Source organism: Medicago sativa, chromosome 5 (genome assembly GCF_051527215.1).
Source record: "Medicago sativa cultivar Bolivia chromosome 5, Bolivia_mono, whole genome shotgun sequence".
Taxonomy (NCBI): domain Eukaryota; kingdom Viridiplantae; phylum Streptophyta; class Magnoliopsida; order Fabales; family Fabaceae; genus Medicago; species Medicago sativa.
Window position 1 is genome coordinate 54,152,226 of NC_140753.1, and position 19,828 is coordinate 54,172,053.

Here is a 19,828-nt window from a genome sequence, read left to right on the forward strand (position 1 = left end):
TAAAAAAATTCAAACAATCAAGCTGTCTTGCGACCCAAAAAGAATAAAACTGTCAAAAACAACAAAATCACCGCCTCCAAAAATTAATGCCGCAGCAACAATTTATTTTTGTTTAATAGCAGTTTTCGCCCTCTAATTTTTACGAAGTTGCGATTTTAACTCCCTAAGAAAAAAAACTACAAAATTGGCTCCTAAGTTTTGCAACTGTAACAATTTTGGTCCCCTAAAGCCAATTTTTTTGCACCTGCATGAATTTAAAATAAAAAAAATAACACGTGGCACCTCACTTATGGTGCCACGTCAGCGTAGACCGAGTCAAAATTGGCATTGGGGGCCAAAACTGCCACATGTGCAAAACTTAGGGGGCGGTTTTGTAGTTTTTTTCTTAGGGGGCCAAAATCACAACTTTGGAAAAGTTAGGGGTCTAAAACTGCTATTAAGCCTTTATTTTTTTTCGATAAAAATAGTAACAAGTGCTCTAACAAGTCCCCTAACCTTAACGCAATGCAAATGCTAAGATTCAAACATCGGATCAAATACTTAGTAAAGAATCAAATATAATGTAGGTGTGAGCTTAACTGAATTGACAAGAACAATTTATTATGATATATAGGGGTTGATGTTCGAACCTCAAACATCCATTAATCCTTTTTAAGAGATGAGTTTCTAGACGCTTGTTCAATTTTTTAAGGAGCGCCCCTTTAACATTTAGACATGTTAGTCGGTCAAAATGACCACAACCACCACTTTCACCACCAACAACTACCACTCCAACGCCGCCTCCAATCGTTTCGACCATCTGTTGGTCAGTTACAACAACGACCATCACTATGACTATCATCGACTACCATTAACCATTACTCTATCTATCGTCGAACATTACCTCAACCATATTTAACCACCACCAACCACCACCTCAACCTCGGCATCCGACTGTTCTGAGTTGCAACTACTTGTTCGTTGATTGTCACTTTGAAATAACCACAACATTGATAACCGTCGAAAACCACTCTAGTCACCTCCAACCAAAATCGGCCACTACTTTAACCGTCGTCGGCCACCACCACCACTGCCACTAGTACTGCCATTGACCATCGTCGAACACCATTCCGACCACTACTAATCTTAACTATGATTGTTGTGACCATCTATATGTCGATCACCACTTGAACCACCACAACGATCATTACAAATCACTACTTTGTCCACCAATAAAGTCACCTCTAACTAGTGACCACCACTCTGACCATTACCCCATCAGTTGCATTGTCGGTCGATCATCACTCCAACAACTATCTTTTTTTTTCTTCCCTTTTTCGGCAGTTTAGTGGTTGGAGCTCACACATTTTAAATGTGGAGAAGTGAGATATTCAGGGTTCGAACCCCAACCTCTGCATATATTATGCATTGTACATACCAACTGAGTTAAACTCACATGGACACTCCAACAACTATCTACCACCACATGTGACAAATACCACTTTCAACCAGTATTATTTAAATTATTATCATTAAATAAATAAATTGTAATTTTTTATATTGGTTGAATTTATAACCTTGCAAAGATAAAGAGAGTGGTTTAACTAAGTAAACTAAAACACATTTTTGAAAATTTTAATACCGAACACAACATTACAAATTGTTCTTTTAAATACAGTTTTTAACTTTTTCACTTTCGAGAAAGAATAATTTTCATAATTTTAAAAAATAAATTGATATAATTTTCAATACATAATATTTTCTGTTATTAAAGTATCTCAAAGACGCACTTTATCTAAACTTTTTTTTTTACAAGAACCAAACTCATTCTTATTATCTTAGAACTGATAACGATAATAATGATGATGATGATGATGAATGAGTATTGTTGGTTTCCTCAACTTAATCGATAAAATGTCGAAATTGTTGGGGCAAACGTTGTGATCGCGGTTCGAACTCTAACTTCTTCACTTATGATGTAAATTTTCAATGATAATTGTCATTTTATCTATTTTTTTTTACAAATGATCTACAAATAACATTTGTTAACGTTCTTTAAACCACGAGGTCCGCTTCTTGAGTTCAATTCATCTAAAAGTGTTTTTTTTTGACAAAAACAAAACGATATTCATTCATTCAAATCGATAGAGTACATCAGATACAAACATCGCTAAAAACGTAAAAGGTGAATCTGCGAACAAACTCACAACACCCAAGTTAATAGCATAAAACGGCAAAATGCCTACAAAAAATATGATAAAACCTAAGTCACCGAAATTCACATGCTTCCGAATCTGCAACGTTGACGCCCAAATCATTTGTTGAATTTGTAATTGACTGATGCCGATCTTTCAATAGGAACTAAACGAACACCGCGACAAGACGCGAAATCAAACGCCGCACAAGACGACGAACAACACAACGCCGCAATTAGACGACGAAATCACAAAAAAACACAAAAGAAGAAACTTGATCTATGTGAAAACCACTTATTTAAATTGAAAGAAAAGAGAAAAAAGATGTAGAGGGGGTGATTCTAGGTCAAAAAATGACCTAAAACCACCCCTCAATCGATGAACGAAGGGGAAAGAAAGTTTAGAGAGAAGTTGAAGTTTCTCTCGCTAGAAAGTTTTGAGAGAAGTTTTTTATCTAAAAGTGTTTTTTTATAAAAAAAAAATAAAATAAAAAAAAGTTAAAAGGAAGTAAATGAAAAGACAAGCACGAGGAAAAGAGAGAGCAAATACACACGAAAAACACAACATCTTAATAATATACAAACATGAAGCAACAAATAGCAACTTTTTTTACACCAATCCAATGTGGCACATACTCAATCCAATGTGTCACAAGCTTAAGCCATCTACAAGTCTTTATCACATTTTATAAAGCTCATTTTATCATCAAAAATAGTAAGTAGGAGCTGAAAATGATGTAATCCACATTTTTTAACAATTAAAAAAGCATCAAAATTCATTTTAGACCATAAAATTTTGAAAGTATTTATTTCCCTCCAACAAACATCATTTTCAGGTGTATTAATAAGAAAAAAACAAATGTTGAATTTGAAATCAGGCCCAATGCACCCAGCCCAACAATAAAGTATACTTTATCAGATTTTTTTGCAGACATTAAATGCAAAAAACACAAAAGCGTTGCTTTTCCCCTCTTCTGCGCGTGAACAACCTTCATTATCAGACAAACACCATTAACACAAATTCTGCACATCTCAATTCAAATTCAAATTCGAAATTTGAATTCTCCCCTTAAAATTTTCGCTCTCTCTCTCTTGGATTTCATTCTCTCATTTCCGTCTTCTCTCCTCTTTTCTTTCATTTTTTCTCAACTGCAATTTCACCAAATACAATTCTCAATTCTAAATCAACCGATTCCAATTTCACCAAATAGAAATCATTTTTTCGATTCAGAGGTAAGAAATCCAAAGAGGGAATGAAATCGCAGTTATCGGTTGAAGATCGATTTTACGGAAAAGCACGCGAACGGCGCGAGAGGTAAGAATTTTAATTTTTTTTCCCTTTGAATTCATGATTTGTGTTCATGTTCAAGATATTAAAATCCTCTCTCTCTCTCTCTCTCTCTCTCTCTCTCTCTCTCTCTCTCTCTCTGTTGTTGTTACAGTATGGAAACTACGAAAGCTTCTTCAGTTTGGATATTTTCAAGGTACCGTTTATACTCGATAATAATTCAATTTTTTATTTCGGATTTATATTTTAGAATATTGGGTTTGTTGATTGAAGTTGGTCTAATTCTGAAAATGGTGTTGAATTTATTTTAGTTCTGTATTTGATTTGATTTATTTATGGTGAAATTTAGCACTCACCAAGTGTTTGAGAAAATGTCACAGTAAAAAGAATGTTAGTTTTGATATTGATTTTGTTTTGGATTTGTGTTGTTGATATTCTTTTGTTCATTTTTGTGATTTTTTTGCCATATATTTGAAGAATTCCTTTAAATCTCTGACTCACCGTTTTTTATCTTTCTTTCCATCTAAATTTTCAGATTTCTATTTCATCCACATTTTGATGTAATCGGTTTGTAGACTGAGAAGAAGATGGTTTGGTTTAAGGACTAAAGGTAATGGATTTTCCGATTCAATTTTTTTTTTTTATGAATTTGTGTTGTGAAAGGTTTTAACTTTTTGGTTTGTGTGTTTTCATTTGTGCTTTTTAATTTGAAGGTGTTGTGTCAGATTCAGCATCTCAACCTCACTATTGTTGAACAATTAAACTTATTGTTCTTTCCATGTTCATTATTTATAGTTTTGTATTCGGTTGCCATGAGATTGAGTTTTAATTATTTTCATACAATGATCTATTTGCAGATACTACATTGGATGATGTATATGGTCAACTCAGGAAGAAATAATGAAGGATCTCATCATTTATAATTGGGTTAACCAAAAATTAGTGCACAATAAGGTAAACTAAAAATTATTACAATAAAATTAGTTTACTGCTCTATTGAATAGTGCAATGATATCTGTGCAGTAATGAAAATTTAGAGTCTTTGTATTTGGTGATAGACTATGTTTTTATTTGAGTGCAATGATATAATGTTTGGACTATTTTATTGTTTTCAATCATTGAAAGATACATATCAATGACATATTATCAATTAGAACCAATTATTGAAATTAGTATTTATTTTTAAATTGTTCACTCAAATGTAATTTTGAAGTTTTGGAGTTTAAATTGAATCAACTTGATAATTAATTCAATATAGTTGTTCATTATCTGTATTGGGGTTTTATTCTAAAGATATCACCATGAAATAAAGTTTACTAGCAACTCTATTTGTAGTGTATATCTGTCATAGGCATAGTAGTCTAATACGACCTTTTGTTTTGTTCATTACGAACTCGGAAGAATGAGAGCTGTAATTTATATTTGGGTAACTTTCATACTATTTGGGTAACTACATGAAGGTTTCATACTATTTGGGTAACTTTCATGAGTTTTCATTGTTATATTTGTGTTTTTTATATGTATGTGCATGATTTGTTTTCTCTGTGTATGCCTCTTGCAAAAAGGTATCAATTTAGTTAAATGTTATATCATACAATTTGAATGATATTTATTATTTTGTTAAATGTTATATCCTGCCTCTTGCACATTTGCTTATTTGTTTTTTTATTTAGATTTTGATTGCAGGATAGTAACCGTCATGTAGATTTTTACTGCTTTCTTTTAATTTATTTGAATATTTTGTTTCTTTTGTACAAGGATTTTCTCAATGGGTAAATGGAAAGCAAATGGAGGGTGACTGAACTATTAAGAACAGTTAAATACTAGCCTTGGAATTCAGAAGGCCCCTCTTTGTATGGTAAATCTTTAGATCTTATGTATTTTGTTCTTCTTTATTGAAAAGAATAAGTTTTAAAAAGCTTGGAATTCACTGAACTTCACTATAATTATGAATGGGGGGACATATATGGCCGAAAATATAAATTAATGTCTCAATATTTGAGGAAATAAAGGAATTCCAAGTGGTCTCCTTTTTTCATTGTGGTCTCCTTTTTTCAGAAGGCTTATGATGTTCTGAATTTTCTTTCATGAGTAAGGTGTAGTGTAGTCCATGAAGCAATGTGAAGAAATCTAATATGAGATCCCTTTTATGAAATTATTACTTCATTGCATCAGCACCACCTGTTAGGTCACATTTCATTTATTTTATAAAGTGAAATTTACTTTAATTTGAGCCAGTGCATAATAGAAAATTCTAAAAAAGTTTAATGTGTAAAATAGTCTAAATGTTTGCTAGCTTATTTTGGGTTCTACTTTACTTGATGAAATAAATTGCTGTCATATTTTGTGTATATGAATAAGTCTCACTCCCTTCCTTAGTCTTTTTGAAGAATAAATTTCCCTCTCTGATTATAGATTGAATAATTGCCAACTTTTGTTTTTTTTTTGAAAGAAACTTTTTGTTCTTTTTTGTTTATCCTACTTTGATTCATCAACCATATTATAAAAACATTCATCCAGGTCTGTGTTTTCAAATTATAGCTATAAAGTTGGACAACTTATGGGGTCTCCTAAGAGGAGGCATGTTCCTTCATATGATTCTTCAAGGTCTTCATCTTTTATGGAATAATTACTAGGATGGAAATCTATCACAATCACCACATCTTCAGCAGAGTCCATGTCAAACAACTTAAGTAGTTTTTGGACTTATATTTTGAGGCCTAATTTTTTTTTATTAGTGATGTAATAGTTGTGATGTAACCGATGTTACTTAATTTTTGCTTTGTGTCTTTTAGTATAGTTTACCTTTATTAAAAAGGAAAGAGACAAGAGAATAGATAGGAATGAAATTATCAATTGATATGAAATATGAATCAATGCAAAAAAAAAATAAAAAAAATCATGAACTACAAAAATACTAGGACGTAAATTATCGTCATTGTCTTCCATTTAAGAACTGTTGCAACAGGGAAATTAATAGATTTGGAGATACAGTCTTCTATGAGATTTATTTTGGTTTTTTATTTTCTACTTTGCTTTTTTATTTTCTACGTTGCTCTATAGCTTAATATTGTTTAGCCATTCTTTATGATAATTTCTAAATCCGCCCCTAAATCACGGGAGGCTAACAATAATTGTGCTTTCGATTCTTATTTAAATTATTTAAATAGAAATCATGTTCTTGATATATACTGGATACACTATAGAGCAATTTAATATTATTTAAATTAAAAATAGACAATTGAGCCAATGTTATGCCCTGCATTAGAAAGATGTTACTTACTAATTTTTTTCATTTACAATTTTTCTTTGGCAAATCTTATACATTAATATTACTTTATATATATTTCTGTAACATAAAAAAATATATTCCTTTCTGTAACTACAAAACTTTAAAAATGTTTCTAAGTTTGGTGCATTATCAAGTTCCCCTCTTGACTATTTCCAATTAGACACAAGGCATTAGTAGCATGAGAAAATCTATTTGTTTTTATCCATCATTATATTTTGCCACTTTTTACTTATCATTTTATGCATCACGGGAGGCTATAAAGTATTTGATTTAAATTTCTATTAAATGTCCAAAGTTTCATATTCCTTTAAAACATCGAGTTACATGTGTTTCAATTAAGTTTCTATTTAATTAAGTCTACAATTTCATATTCCTCAAAAAACATGGGAGGCTATAAGTATTTGATTTAAGCCACAATAAATCTTTTCTAGCCCGTGCGTTGCACGGGTGGAAATGCTAGTACAAACAAACACACTCACACACTTTGGTTTGGTTTTTGGTTTTGCTCTTTCTTTCTTCTCTCTCTTTTCCCCATTATATATATACCTAAGAATTGAGATTGAGAAGAATAGATCAATTCAAAATCCACCATTTTTTTTTTCCTTCATGTTTCTCTAACCCTATTTTTCCATTTTCACCGATCAATCTCTAACCCCTCTACTCCTTCTTCACAAATCCTCCTTTTTCTTCATAGCCCACAATTTTTTTTGTCTGAAAGTTTGCGACTTTATTGTTTTTGAAGATGAGTGGTAGTGGGTTTAGGGCTTCAATTCCAAACAGTGTGAAGAAAACGATCCAGAATATCAAAGAGATCACAGGGAATCACAGTGATGAAGATATCTATGCAATGCTTAAAGAATGCTCTATGGATCCCAATGAAACTACTCAGAAGCTTCTCCTTCAGGGTATAATCACTTTTCTCTGCTAATTTAGTTTACCCTTTTGTTTGATCTTGATCTTAATGCTTGTGATCCATGTGTTTTCTCCAAAGGGTTTCTTTTGGTTTGGTTTGAATTTGATTTTGTTACCCTTTTTCCTTAGTAGGGCCTTTGAATGATTATGTTTGCTATAATGACTCCTTTTGGTTGGGCTTAGATGGAATGTTTTTAATACCCCTTTTGGTTTTTGAGACTTTTTGTGGATTGATTTAATTAAAGTTTAGTTTTTTAGATAAAATTATGAATTTATGAGAGTGTCTACTTTCATACACTCGTTGATACAGTTTTGTTAGGGTTTGATGGAAATTGTTTTTAGTACCCCTTTTGGTTTCAGAGAGCCTTTGTGTAGTATGGTTTAATTAAAGTTTAGTTTTTTTTTTCGGATGAAATCATGAATTTATGAGTGTCTACTTTCATATACTGGTTGATACAGTTTTATTGGGTTTGATGGAAATTGTTTTTAGTACCCTTTTTGGTTTCAGAGAGCCTTTCTGTAGTTTGGTTCAATTAAAGTTTAGTTTTTTGGATGAAATTATGAGTGTACGAGAGTTTGATTAATTTAGGTTATGGACTTGGCTCATTGTGTCAGAATGGTTCATTGTTTCATTCATGCTTAGCTTCCATATTTTGATTGTTTATTTATTTGTATACATAACTTGAGCTGCTTTACACTGAGGTGCTAACTCAGCGGTTAGAGCTTAGCATACTGAGTTCGAATTTCCTCAGGGATGGTTGTAAAATGGAGATTAGTGTCACTTTAATTAGTAAAAAAATACCCGAGCTGCTTTTGTTTTTAAGCCTTCTCGCTCACTGAATTTCTGTTCATTTGAGATATGGGTTTGTTTGATGCTCTTATGATTGCATGGAGTTTAGTTTGTTGGTTCATTTATTAAACTAGGTCAAGTTTTTCCTTTTCTGCATGCATGTCTGAAATTTATTAAATAATAAGGAAAATTCAAAGTTAATAGTGGCACAGCACATAGGGTATAATTGATCAGTTTGGTTTGATTTTAGGGAGAAAAAACTCAAACCGGTAAAAAATGGCAGTTCGGTTCAATCGGGTCAGTTGTTTTCCAAAATTAATTAACCTGTTTTAAAAAATGTAATGTTGGCAACTATGAACACAACGCAACTGAGAGTGGCGGTGGGGAGCACAACAGGGGACTGAGGTGGCCGCTGAACCAGAGGACACACCCTGTGGTGTATGCAACGCCGTTTGTAGGTAACAGTGGTGGCATCTGATAGTACATGCACATCGTCTGGACTGCAAGTGAAACCCTAGATTTGATATTCAAGAACATACATGTTCTGCAGTTTTTCAAAATAGTAACCAAGTGATAACAGATCATTGTAAGTAAAATAAAAGATGGGAATTTTTTTTTGATTTCATTCGAGTACCGGGTGATTAGTTTTGAATGTCATGAACCTAATATCCAAACCAATAGAGGTTGCGCTGGCTCAAGTTTGACCCCAACATGAATAAAATTTGAACCAACTTTCTTTTTCTTTTTAAGGGTAAAGTTGTTGTCACATGCTGGAAACAGCCTCTTGTGTAAAAAACAAGGTAAGGCTGCGTAGAATACACCAAAATGGTGGGACCCCTTCCCGGACCCTGCGTATGTGGGAGCTTTAGTGCACCGGGCTGCCTTTTTAACTTAATTGGTTTGAAACTGATTTTCTGGTTGAACCAAACCAACTTGAACCCTGAATATAACAGGAAAGCTACAGTAAAAAAAAAAGAGAGTGGAATGAAAGCATTTAAAAATTTAACAGGACGTATAGTTGATAATCCATTTTGTTTTATGACTTTATACCAATTGGAAGAAAGCAGTTTAGTAGCAAGGGATTGATATAATAGTGAATAAAAGTACAGTAGTTACTTGAAAAAAGTGATCAAGGTTAACTAATTTATCTTAATAATAGCAGTTGAAACGAAAATAATATTTAACATAGTAATTACAGACTCAGATGACTGATAATAATGAGGCATGAATAGGAAGAGAGACAGATCTTTTGAAAAAGGAGAACAAGTGCCAAGACAACTGCTTTACAAAGCTGCATCTTTTACCTTATCTTATAGGTTGAAGGAAATAGAGTTGCATGAATAACAAATTTTCCTAGTTAGATGCTGTCGCGAATGAAGAGTCGGAGGCTAGAGCAAATTTAATGAGAAACCTTAATTTGGATCAACAAAGCAAGATGCTATGCTTGTTGCTTGGAGAAGTAGTTTTTGATCTCTAAATTATTATTTCTTGTGTTGATGGACGATAATTGCAGTCTGCACGCCACAACAGTGAAGTGCTCTGCAACAGGCATTTAGAAGTGGCCAATGGCAATGGTACTATGCTGTTGCCTGTAGTAGTATCCTTGAGATTTTCTGATATTGTAATAAGCATTTGATTCCAATGGAATAATCTATTGGTGGATGAATTTTGAAGTTCTATTGTGAACCAAATGTTTTGTCACATTTTTATCCAAATCATGCTAGTTTTGTTCTTTTTGCTAATTGGGTGAATTTAAATCAACGGGTTTTTGTTCCAAACTATTATTTGTCAGTTTTAACTCTTATGTATTGTTAATTTTACATTATTTGTGTGGCCTTAGATGTGTGTTAAGATGCTCTATGGTAATCATTTTCATTATCTTTCAATCGCTCTCCTTTTTCATTATCTTTTAAGTTATCATCATATTTGCACATAAGGATCCATTATACTGACATTTTGAGCAGCTTGGGTCGTTAGTTAATATTTCATTCTTCTCTTTTTGAAGCCCATCATTCATGAATGATTTCTATGGGCTCACTGGTTCTGAACTTCTGACTTAAACTCTAAATGAATTTATGCCTTATTCTCTATTTTATTCTCCTTCCTGCATTGATGTCTAAACATAATTTACTTGTTTTACAGACACATTCCATGAGGTCAAAAGAAAGAAGGACAGAAAAAAGGAGGTAAGATATTTTTTGTAATTTGTAAGTGATGAACTTCAATAGTGTAAAATAAATTGTCTCTCTCGGTTGGTTACCCATTTTTTCTATTGTTATTTTTGTTGGCTAAATTTTAATCCTTAACTATAGAGAGTATGCTGGAATTTTGTGTCTAGGAGTTCTAAGAAGTCGTGCCACTTGCTTGGTTATATGACATGGCTCTTAGCATCAACTTATGCTCAACATACTTTCAAAATTTGTGCTAATCTCTCAACATAGTTTCCTAATCGGGTTCTTGTTTCTCTTTTCATTTGTTAATGATTTTACAGATTCTCAACAACAGAGAACATGTGGAACCACGTGGGAGACCTGGCACTCACGGACGGGGGCCTAGGGGTGGTCGGGGAAATTTTTCACCTCATGGTAACTAACTGTTCTGAAATACTACATATTTGACTGTTTGATTGTTTATTTGTTTATTCATTCATTTTCCCCCTGTTTAATAAGTCCCTTCTTTTGTTGGTTAATTTTTTTTTTTTGCTCTGAGCATTTCGAGCAGTTATAGAAGTAGACAGATGAACATGATGTAGTAGTATAGCAGTCATATTTGTATTCTAGTGTAGATTATTAACTAAGATATTATGTTGCCTAGTCGAAGCGCCTAATTTATTTATGGACCTTCTCTCAGATACGACTGGAAGAAAAACTTCTGTGACAGGGAAAGATAGTGGAGCTCTTCTACCCTCTGAGAAAGTTGCGCCGCATTCATCAGCTTCTCAAGAGATAGTATCTAAAGGGAAAAGTTTTGGAACAAGGTGAATGCTATATTATGTAATTTGTGTTAGGCTCTGTTTTGATAAAAAATTCAGTTAAGTGCTTATAGCATAAGAGCTTACCATGTAAGTGCTTATATACAAGTTCTTTTTCTGACAAGATTAAAATAAAGTCAACTATTTTCAATAAGCTACAAACTGTTTTCATAAGCCATCATGGATAGCTTATGTATATAAGCTGAAAACATTTTACGGGCAGGTCATATGTTGTTACCATAAGCTCTCTCTATCAGTCTCACAATTGCTTATGCCAATAGATAAACTCAAATGATTCAATCCAAACAGGCTCTAAGTGCCATTGTTCTCTTCTATCTTTTATGTTACTTGTAATATGAATTTAAGTCCTTCTGCATGTTGTTTAACAGTCTCTATCTTTTTCAGCTCTGCGCCCATTATTGCTAATGGTCCCACAAATGTGGCTTCTGGAACTGTTAGTGGTGTGGGTCCTTCCCCTTCATCTACTGGAAATGGAGACATAATGGTTCAATCTTCTGGCAATAACAATAACAATGATGTGCATAGTGCTTCACCTTCCAATAAATCAAATCAAGTTGCAACAGATGCTTCTGGAACTGGGCCGGCATCGTCATCGGCTGTTCACTTCTCCTCTTCTGATCCAGTATTGGTTCCATCTGATAATTCATGGTTTCCCGGTGCTGCTGGTGCAATTAGACGCGAAGTGGGAAGTCAACACTCTCTTGGGGAATCAAATGCTGTTAATTCGACCAAGAACAAATTAACTGATGGTTAGAATGTTTGACATTATCTTACATTTATAGTTTATTTTGTTTTAAAGTTTTACAATGTAATTAACAAATGTATTTCTCCATCATAACTGTATAGCAGCTTCTGAGACTGGCAGCTCTGCTGTGCAAGGAAAGATTCAAGATAAATCCCAGGGAGTGGCAAAGAATCATGGCAATGAGATACCCTCTCCATCAACACCAGTAACTCATGGAAGCCCTTCAGTTAGTCGCCCTTCCTCTAATTATAATAACCGGTCACAACAGCAAGTTGGCTCTCAGAAAGGTAATTTTCTGCAACTCGACAAGGACAATTCTGTCCTCTATCACCTGGTGTTACTTATTTCCTCGCACATACTACCTTTACATGACACTGATACATATGTGTCGGGCATGAATATGTTGTGTCTTATTTTCATTCTTCTGACGCTGTTTGTGTCCCTCCCCTCCTCTTTTTGTCAAACTTTTGTGTACACGAGCAGGTTCTTTTTCAGTAATAAGTATTTTGTGAAGAATGAAGACATAAACTTTCATCCAGAAGGATTAATTGTTGAACAGATCTTTCAATATTTCCTCTTTTCATATATGTTTTTATTTTTTGTTTTCATTATAGAAGATTCCTTACACACACACACACATACACTTGAGGAGTGATCAAATTACACCTTGATATTGCACCACACCGCTTGGTTGTTGCTTTGCTGTTATTAAGTTTCATCATGATATTATAATGGTTTAGTTGCATATATAGAGATTTCCCATAACTTGCACAAGATTTATAATTAGTTTCTGTTTTCAACAGTTGGTTCTAATAAGGAATGGAAACCGAAGCCAACCAATACATCTAATCAGAATTCTGGACCTGCTATTGTATCAGAAGCTCCTCCTGTTTCAGCTGAAGTGACTAGGCAGTTACAGTCCGTGTCAAGTGCCCTTGACACTGAAGAAGCAACTTCAAAACTGCAGAAGAAGCTGGAGGATTTTCATATTCCACAGCGTCAACATGTTATACTTCCAAATCATATCATAGTACCTGATTCTGAGAAGAACAAGTTTTGCTTTGGAAGTTTGGGAGTCAATTTTGGAGTTAATACAACAACCGATGTTAGTGGCCCAGATAGTGAAAAGAGCTCCACACCATTTTCTGAAACATCTCAGGATATTGAAGAAACTGTGGAGGAGCAGCACCCGAGGTTTGTAATGTTGTTCAACTACATGCTTTGAGAATCTAGTTTGTGTAAATGCCTTTTACAGTTTCTTTAGAATAAACACTTCTTTTGAAAAATAATAACTTTTAAGAGTTTCAATCCATTTGTTGCAACTTCTAAAAGAATTGGGAATCTGAATTTTTTTTATCAAAGATGGTTAAAATGGAAAGCTATTGATTAGGTCTTCTTGAAAATTAATTTTGATAGATGATGATATATTTATTTGTATTTTTTATGAAAAAAAAAGTGATTTTCATCATGGTAAACAAACACAAAATAGCTTATGCTTTTCGTGAAAATCATGACTAAATTATTTAATGCCAAAATCACTTTGTTTAATAATCTTTAACTTGTATTTTCGATTCCCATTTCATACAGCATATATCTTGTGTTCTATACCATTGTTTTGTGAAATACATTTTACTTAATTCCTTGTGCTTTTCCATTTTGTCCTCCTGATGAATCATGTCTCTTAACTCAACAGTCAAAATGGTGTGGTTACGTCTGAGGTGGGAGACTATCCTGACCACCCACAATCACCCAGCAACGTACCTGTGAATTTAGAATCGAGTGAGGTTGATGGGTCATCCAGTGCTACTCAGGAGTTTAATGAGTCTAAGCAAGACACTGCTTTGCCGCCTGAAGGTCATCAATACCCGGGCATGCATGTTTCTCCAAACTATGGTTTTGGTTTTGTGCCCCCAATGTCGGGTACTCAGCTCACATCATTTGACAATTCTGAGTCTCAGACACGTGATGTTTCTCGGCTTCCAAGCTTTATTGTGAGCCCTGCCACTTATATCGTTTTTGTTTGTTGTTTAGTTTATTATGCATTTTTGTTGCTTAAAAAGTTAAAGTATGTTTGTTATCTTACTATAGGTCCAACCACAAGTGGATCCTAGTTATTATGCCCAATTTTACCGGCCGGGTGCTGATAGTGATGGTCGTGTTTCTCCGTTTGCTTCTGCTGGGGCTACCACCAAGTACAACAGCAATGTTGCGGTGCTGCCTACACCGAATTCTCAAACTCCTCAAGAGGTTTGCATCTATACAATATAATGTTGTTTCAAAGTTGAAAAATCTATCAAGTGCATTTACTTTTTGATTTCTAATCATGGATTTGTATTGTGAATATTGGCAGCATAGTTTGATTTCTTAAAATTTGATACAAATTACAAAGAATGTTATTTCTGAAAGGATATCTTTTGTAGGTTTAGCAATGGTTAAAATTATGTGTGCATCTCAATTTGACTCATTTGGGTTTTCTAGGATGCTCTTATACTAAGCCACACATTTACTTGTTTCTTTCCATAATTTAAATTCATTTTTGCATTTGTTAAATTTGTCGTAGGCAAAGGGATGCAGTTGGGAATATTTTTAATAGTGGAAAGAAAATTGATAATGTGATGTAGGCCCTGGACTATAACAAAATGCAAGAGTGACATGGAAATTCTTGCAAACTGTCACTTTAAAATTCCGTGTTAGGTGGAATTGATCATAGACTTAGGAGTGAAATTGGAAGTGAGGCAGAGTCTTTCACGAATCTCCACTAAGCTTGAGCTTTTTGGAGCTTTGGTGCTTGACACTGTATTTGAGCAATGCCATTCGGTGTGACCTCACCCCATTAACTACCAAGACCCCTAAAATATTGAACTCCGCTCGTGTATTATCGTAGACTGTATGATCAAAGTAGTCTAGATAGAGTCAATCTAAGCATTATGTTTTGCAGCCCAAAGGGACCGTATATTTTTATAATGCCATTGATCAACCCCCACTTGACCTGACAACTTGAGCTTTGCCCTTTGGGAGAGTTATTTAGTAGATCAGAGATAGACAGTTGATTAAAGAAATCATTTATCATGGGAAGCTATGGTACACAAAAAAATGGTGCTTCCATTTAGGGGTGTAAACAAGCTGAGTTGAGCACTTACTAGTTTGAGTTTTACTTGTGAAAAAAAAAGCTGAGTTGAGCTTGGCTCATTTATATAAATGAACCTAACTAAAAATTTGCTTAAGTTATTCTAGACTATTAACAAACAAAAAATTCATAAAATCTTGACTACAAAAAGAAACTTCAATATTAATTTTAAACTCTCATGTCTCAGAAGTTTTACATATCTTCATAATATAAATAATAACAGCTAGTAAAATAATCATACTCAATTTATTGGTTAAATAGTCTCCTTCAAAATGTTTTCCATATTAATTTATTTTGCGCCTAGGGGTCCTTTTTTGTCTTGAACTAAGTCAGAACCTTAGTAATTACTCCTCCGGTCCTTCTTATTAGAAACAAAAGTGTGAATTTTTTTGGTCCTTTTTATTAGAAACGTTGACCAAGTTTTAAGTATGTTTGAAATTAAATTTCATTTGTGCCCTTATTTATTATGAGAGAAAATTAAAAGTGAGTTGGTGGAATAAAGAGTAATTAATTTAGGGGTATTCATGGAAAATAAATAAATGTAGAGGTATATTAAACGAAGATGACTATTTTCAATGTATTTCCTTGGTCTTGATGTTTTATGTTTTTTGTTTCTTGTATAAAGGACGGGAGAGAGTAGTATATAGGTTTATATAATTGAATTATTAACAAGCTCATAGTGTTGAGCTTGTAAGGCTTGAGCTAGACTTATTTAAATATTCGAGCTTAATACCAAGCTCGAGTCTATCTATTTGATTAACCAAGCTTGATCAAGCATTTAACGTCCGAGAAGATCATGAATAGCTGAACTCATTTATACCCATACTTCCATTATTGTACTCTCGTTCAACTTGGTTTTTTCTTTTCTTTTCTTTTTTTCTAAATGTAGTATGTCTAAGCACATGCCGTTAATGGTAATGTTTTTCTTGAACTAAAATTGTAATCATTTTGGGAATCATGTGAGGAAGAGACTCAATCGTTAAGTAACTTTTGTGTTTTATATAGTTTTTTAACACCAGGTTGGAACAAGACGAGTTTTCAAAAAATTTATGCCATTATATGTATATTTGCAGGGAGGTATTTTGTCCAACGCAGGTCAAACACCAATTGCGACTCAAGCAGCAGGACTAATGCAAAGCTCAATACCTGTTACGCAGCAGCCCCTCCCTGTCTATCGGCCGGGGGTTCATTTATCTCATTACCCTCCAAACTACATTCCTTATGGTCACTATTTTTCACCATTTTATGTCCAACCTCCAGCAATGCACCAATATTTGGGTAATGGTGCATTTCCTCAACAACCTCAGGCCAGCACTGTATATCCAGCTCCCCCAGCTGTGGCAGCCCCGGGAATGAAATATCCTCTTCCACCATTCAAACCTGGAACAAATGCAGCAAACCCTACACACCTTGTTATGCCAAACACTTTTGGAATATATGGTTCCTCTCCAGCTGGTTATAATCATAATTCTGCAACAACTGCCGGGAATTCAGCCTCTAACGAGGATCTTGGTTCTTCTCAATTCAAGGAAAATAATGTATACATAAGTGGACAGCAGGTTTGTATTGTTTATTCCTTTTGACTCTAGTAGGGATGTAACAGATCAGTTTAATTTGGTTTTTAGAAGAGAAAACCCAAACTAAACCAAACTGATTTAACATTTTTAAAAATCAAGAAACTTGATTTTAGATCACTGGTATGGGTCTTGCACCCCTAAACTCTAAGTCTCTTATTTTAATGGTCAAACAAAAACCATATTCACCAATTCACTTGTTGGAGTTCAATTAAATTTAGCAGATTTAACTCCTGCTCCTTCATGACAGTTGCAAAAAAGCACACACCATAACTTTTTTCCTTTACTTTCATGTATATTTTGGTATCAGAAAATTTACGTTTGATGATAATTATTTCATTTATTTCCGATGCAGAGCGAAGGTTCAGCAGTGTGGGTGGCTGCACCTGGCCGAGACATGAATAACCTGCCCACTAGTTCATTCTACAACCTTCCACCTCAAGGTCAGCACATGACTTTCGCCCCAACTCAGGCTGGCCACGGCCCTTTTACAAGCATCTATCACCCTGCACAAGGAGTGACAGCTGCAACAGTCCATCCGCTGTTACAGCAATCTCAGACAATGGCCGGAGCAGTTGATATGGTAGGACCAGGTGGAAATGTTTATCAGCAACCTCAACATGCACAGATGAATTGGCCAAGCAATTACTAGGCTGCTTATATTAGATAATTGAGTCTTATTTTTTGGGAAATCCAAAATATAGTTGGATTTCCATGATGAAAAATGTGGCAATTGGCTACGTTTTGAGTGTAAAAAGTTGGAAAATTTGCCATTATAATCTTCTGATTGCTTGGGGAGGGCACATGTAACCGATATTGACAATTGAAGTTAGACAAGGTAGAAACATATGCAGGCCTTTTCTTTTGTTTTTTTTATTCCTGCTATTTTGTGTTTTTTTAGCATTAATACCTTTTCATAGCTCTATTGAGGTCATTGAACTCTATTAGAGTATTGTTGAGTGATGAGAAATGTCCATTCTTTGTTTTTAGTTGAGTTTATTATAGGGTTTGGAAGGATTTAGGTTGGTGGGGAAAGCTTTTCTATTGTCCCTTGTCTTACATGTAAAGTAAATTTTGATAGCAAGAAAATTATTTGCTTATGCTGCTGTTGTTTTCGTATGGGAAAAAAAGTAAAATGTCTGACCAATTGCTTGCAACTAAATAATGCATCCATCCACATTTCTCGTCATGGTTTACAGGTTAAAACATGGGAACACTTGTGAGATCGACTTTAATTGTCAATCCCTGGAATTTCATTTGTTTCTTGGGTTTTTGATTCCAAATGTTAGTTCTGAAAATGTTTGTTATCATATTATGAGATTGAATTCTAAGCTGGAAGTTACATTTCAATTTCATCCTTTAGCCGTTGTGTATGATGGTGTAACTTGTTTTCATTGTATCATTAATGCACTAGGATCTATGATTTATTTATTTATTTGGCTATGAATTGTGCATCACTTGTGTGTTACTGCAAAGATTAATTCATGGAATCGGGTAGATTCATATAGGCGACAACACACAATCAAGAATAATATAACGTTGGCTGCCTGCTTCTCCTTTGTGAAGATGTTGAGAGTTGAAAACTAATGATACAGAGTTTGCACAATTTCCGCCCTTGCGAATTGTCTTATTATACCAATAATTTGATTGTGGTTTGCATGCAATGTTGACATGCTTGTAACCTGTGACGTCATACTCTAAAATTGGACAAGCTAAAATATTGATGTTTAGATTTTGACTGATTTTATTAAGGTACATGAAAGTATCTAGTATTGTGGTAGTATACATTGGAACGTGAGAATTGTCTTATTATACCAATAATTTGATTGTGGTTTTAAATAGTAGTCGTGGTCATAGTCACGTAAAGATCTTTGATATTATGAAGAATCATAGTTGAATTCGATCAATACAATCTCAGTCGTAGAAAGAATCATAGTTAGATTCGATCAATACAGTTGTAGTCAACAAAAGCATAATTCGATCAAACCTTTATTTAAAAATCATGACAATAAACAATAGCATTCACGCCAGCCACCAATACACATAACGCTGGTATCCTTGGAGCTTCTGCCATAGATTATTAGCACCAACCACCCGTATAAATTTCACTATTTCAGTAAGGTGGTAAAAGGCACATGTCACGAGACAATTGTGAATTGCATTCAAAGTCCATATATCTAAATGAGCTATGATTGTGTAGAATCTAAGAGGTTAAACCTACGACGATGTCAATGTTTGCTGAGACATTATTGGTTAGACCGAATTCACTGTAGTAGCTTCTACTGCTCCATTTAAAAAAGGAAACTGCCAGAGGATTCAGTTCAGTCTGTACATGTTGATTTAGATTTTAGAATAGGGATTTATGCAAGATTTTTAGACATGGGGAAAAAGAAAACAACAATGTTTCTGAAGCTGTGTAGTACCTAAAAAGGATGATGATGCTCCAGAGAGACCAGTTAGGACCCTTTTAGGATGGAATGATAAGAATGAAATTGTTAATGATGATGTTGAAGTTAAGAGAATGGAAATGTTGATGTCGTGTCTAATGTTTGCATTTTTGTTTCATAGTTATAAACTACATATCCATCCATATCCATTTTGTTTTAGTTAATGGAGTTTTTTCTTTTTTTAAGGAAATAATTAGTTATGTTGATTTTGGTACCATTGATTGACTTATTTGAGTTTGTTTACTAACATAAACACTTGTGATACTGTTTGAGATAGCTTATGGAAACTGTTTCTGAGATGTTCATAGTTATTTTCAGCTTATTCACATAAGATCTCCGGTCGGCTTATGGAAACAACTTCTAATTTGTATAAAAAAAAAAAAAATTGACTTTATTTTATCTTTTGTTATACAAATAGCTTATGCATAAGCACTTATATGATAAACACTTATGCTATAAACACTTAATTAAACTGTTTGTTAAAAAAG

At 33.9% G+C, this 19,828-nt stretch overlaps 1 protein-coding gene and 1 long non-coding RNA gene across 2 annotated transcripts; both read left to right on the forward strand.

Moving 5' to 3' along the window:
- Positions 1–3,102: 3,102 nt before the first annotated feature.
- Positions 3,103–6,467, forward strand: LOC146923063 (uncharacterized). Its single transcript, XR_015012698.1, has 6 exons — positions 3,103–3,488; positions 3,616–3,657; positions 3,997–4,071; positions 4,319–4,415; positions 5,220–5,319; positions 5,982–6,467. It is a non-coding gene; the product is annotated as an uncharacterized LOC146923063 (long non-coding RNA).
- Positions 6,468–7,213: 746 nt separating this feature from the next.
- Positions 7,214–17,993, forward strand: LOC146923064 (uncharacterized). The gene is made up of 11 exons (XM_085715809.1): positions 7,214–7,658; positions 10,598–10,641; positions 10,947–11,040; positions 11,306–11,432; positions 11,832–12,196; positions 12,297–12,479; positions 12,996–13,386; positions 13,886–14,183; positions 14,281–14,439; positions 16,393–16,878; positions 17,249–17,993. Exons 1-11 carry the CDS (start codon positions 7,496–7,498, stop codon positions 17,543–17,545), a joined length of 2,607 nt encoding a protein of 868 aa, XP_085571935.1. The 5' UTR covers positions 7,214–7,495; the 3' UTR covers positions 17,546–17,993.
- The last annotated feature ends 1,835 nt before the right edge of the window (positions 17,994–19,828 follow it).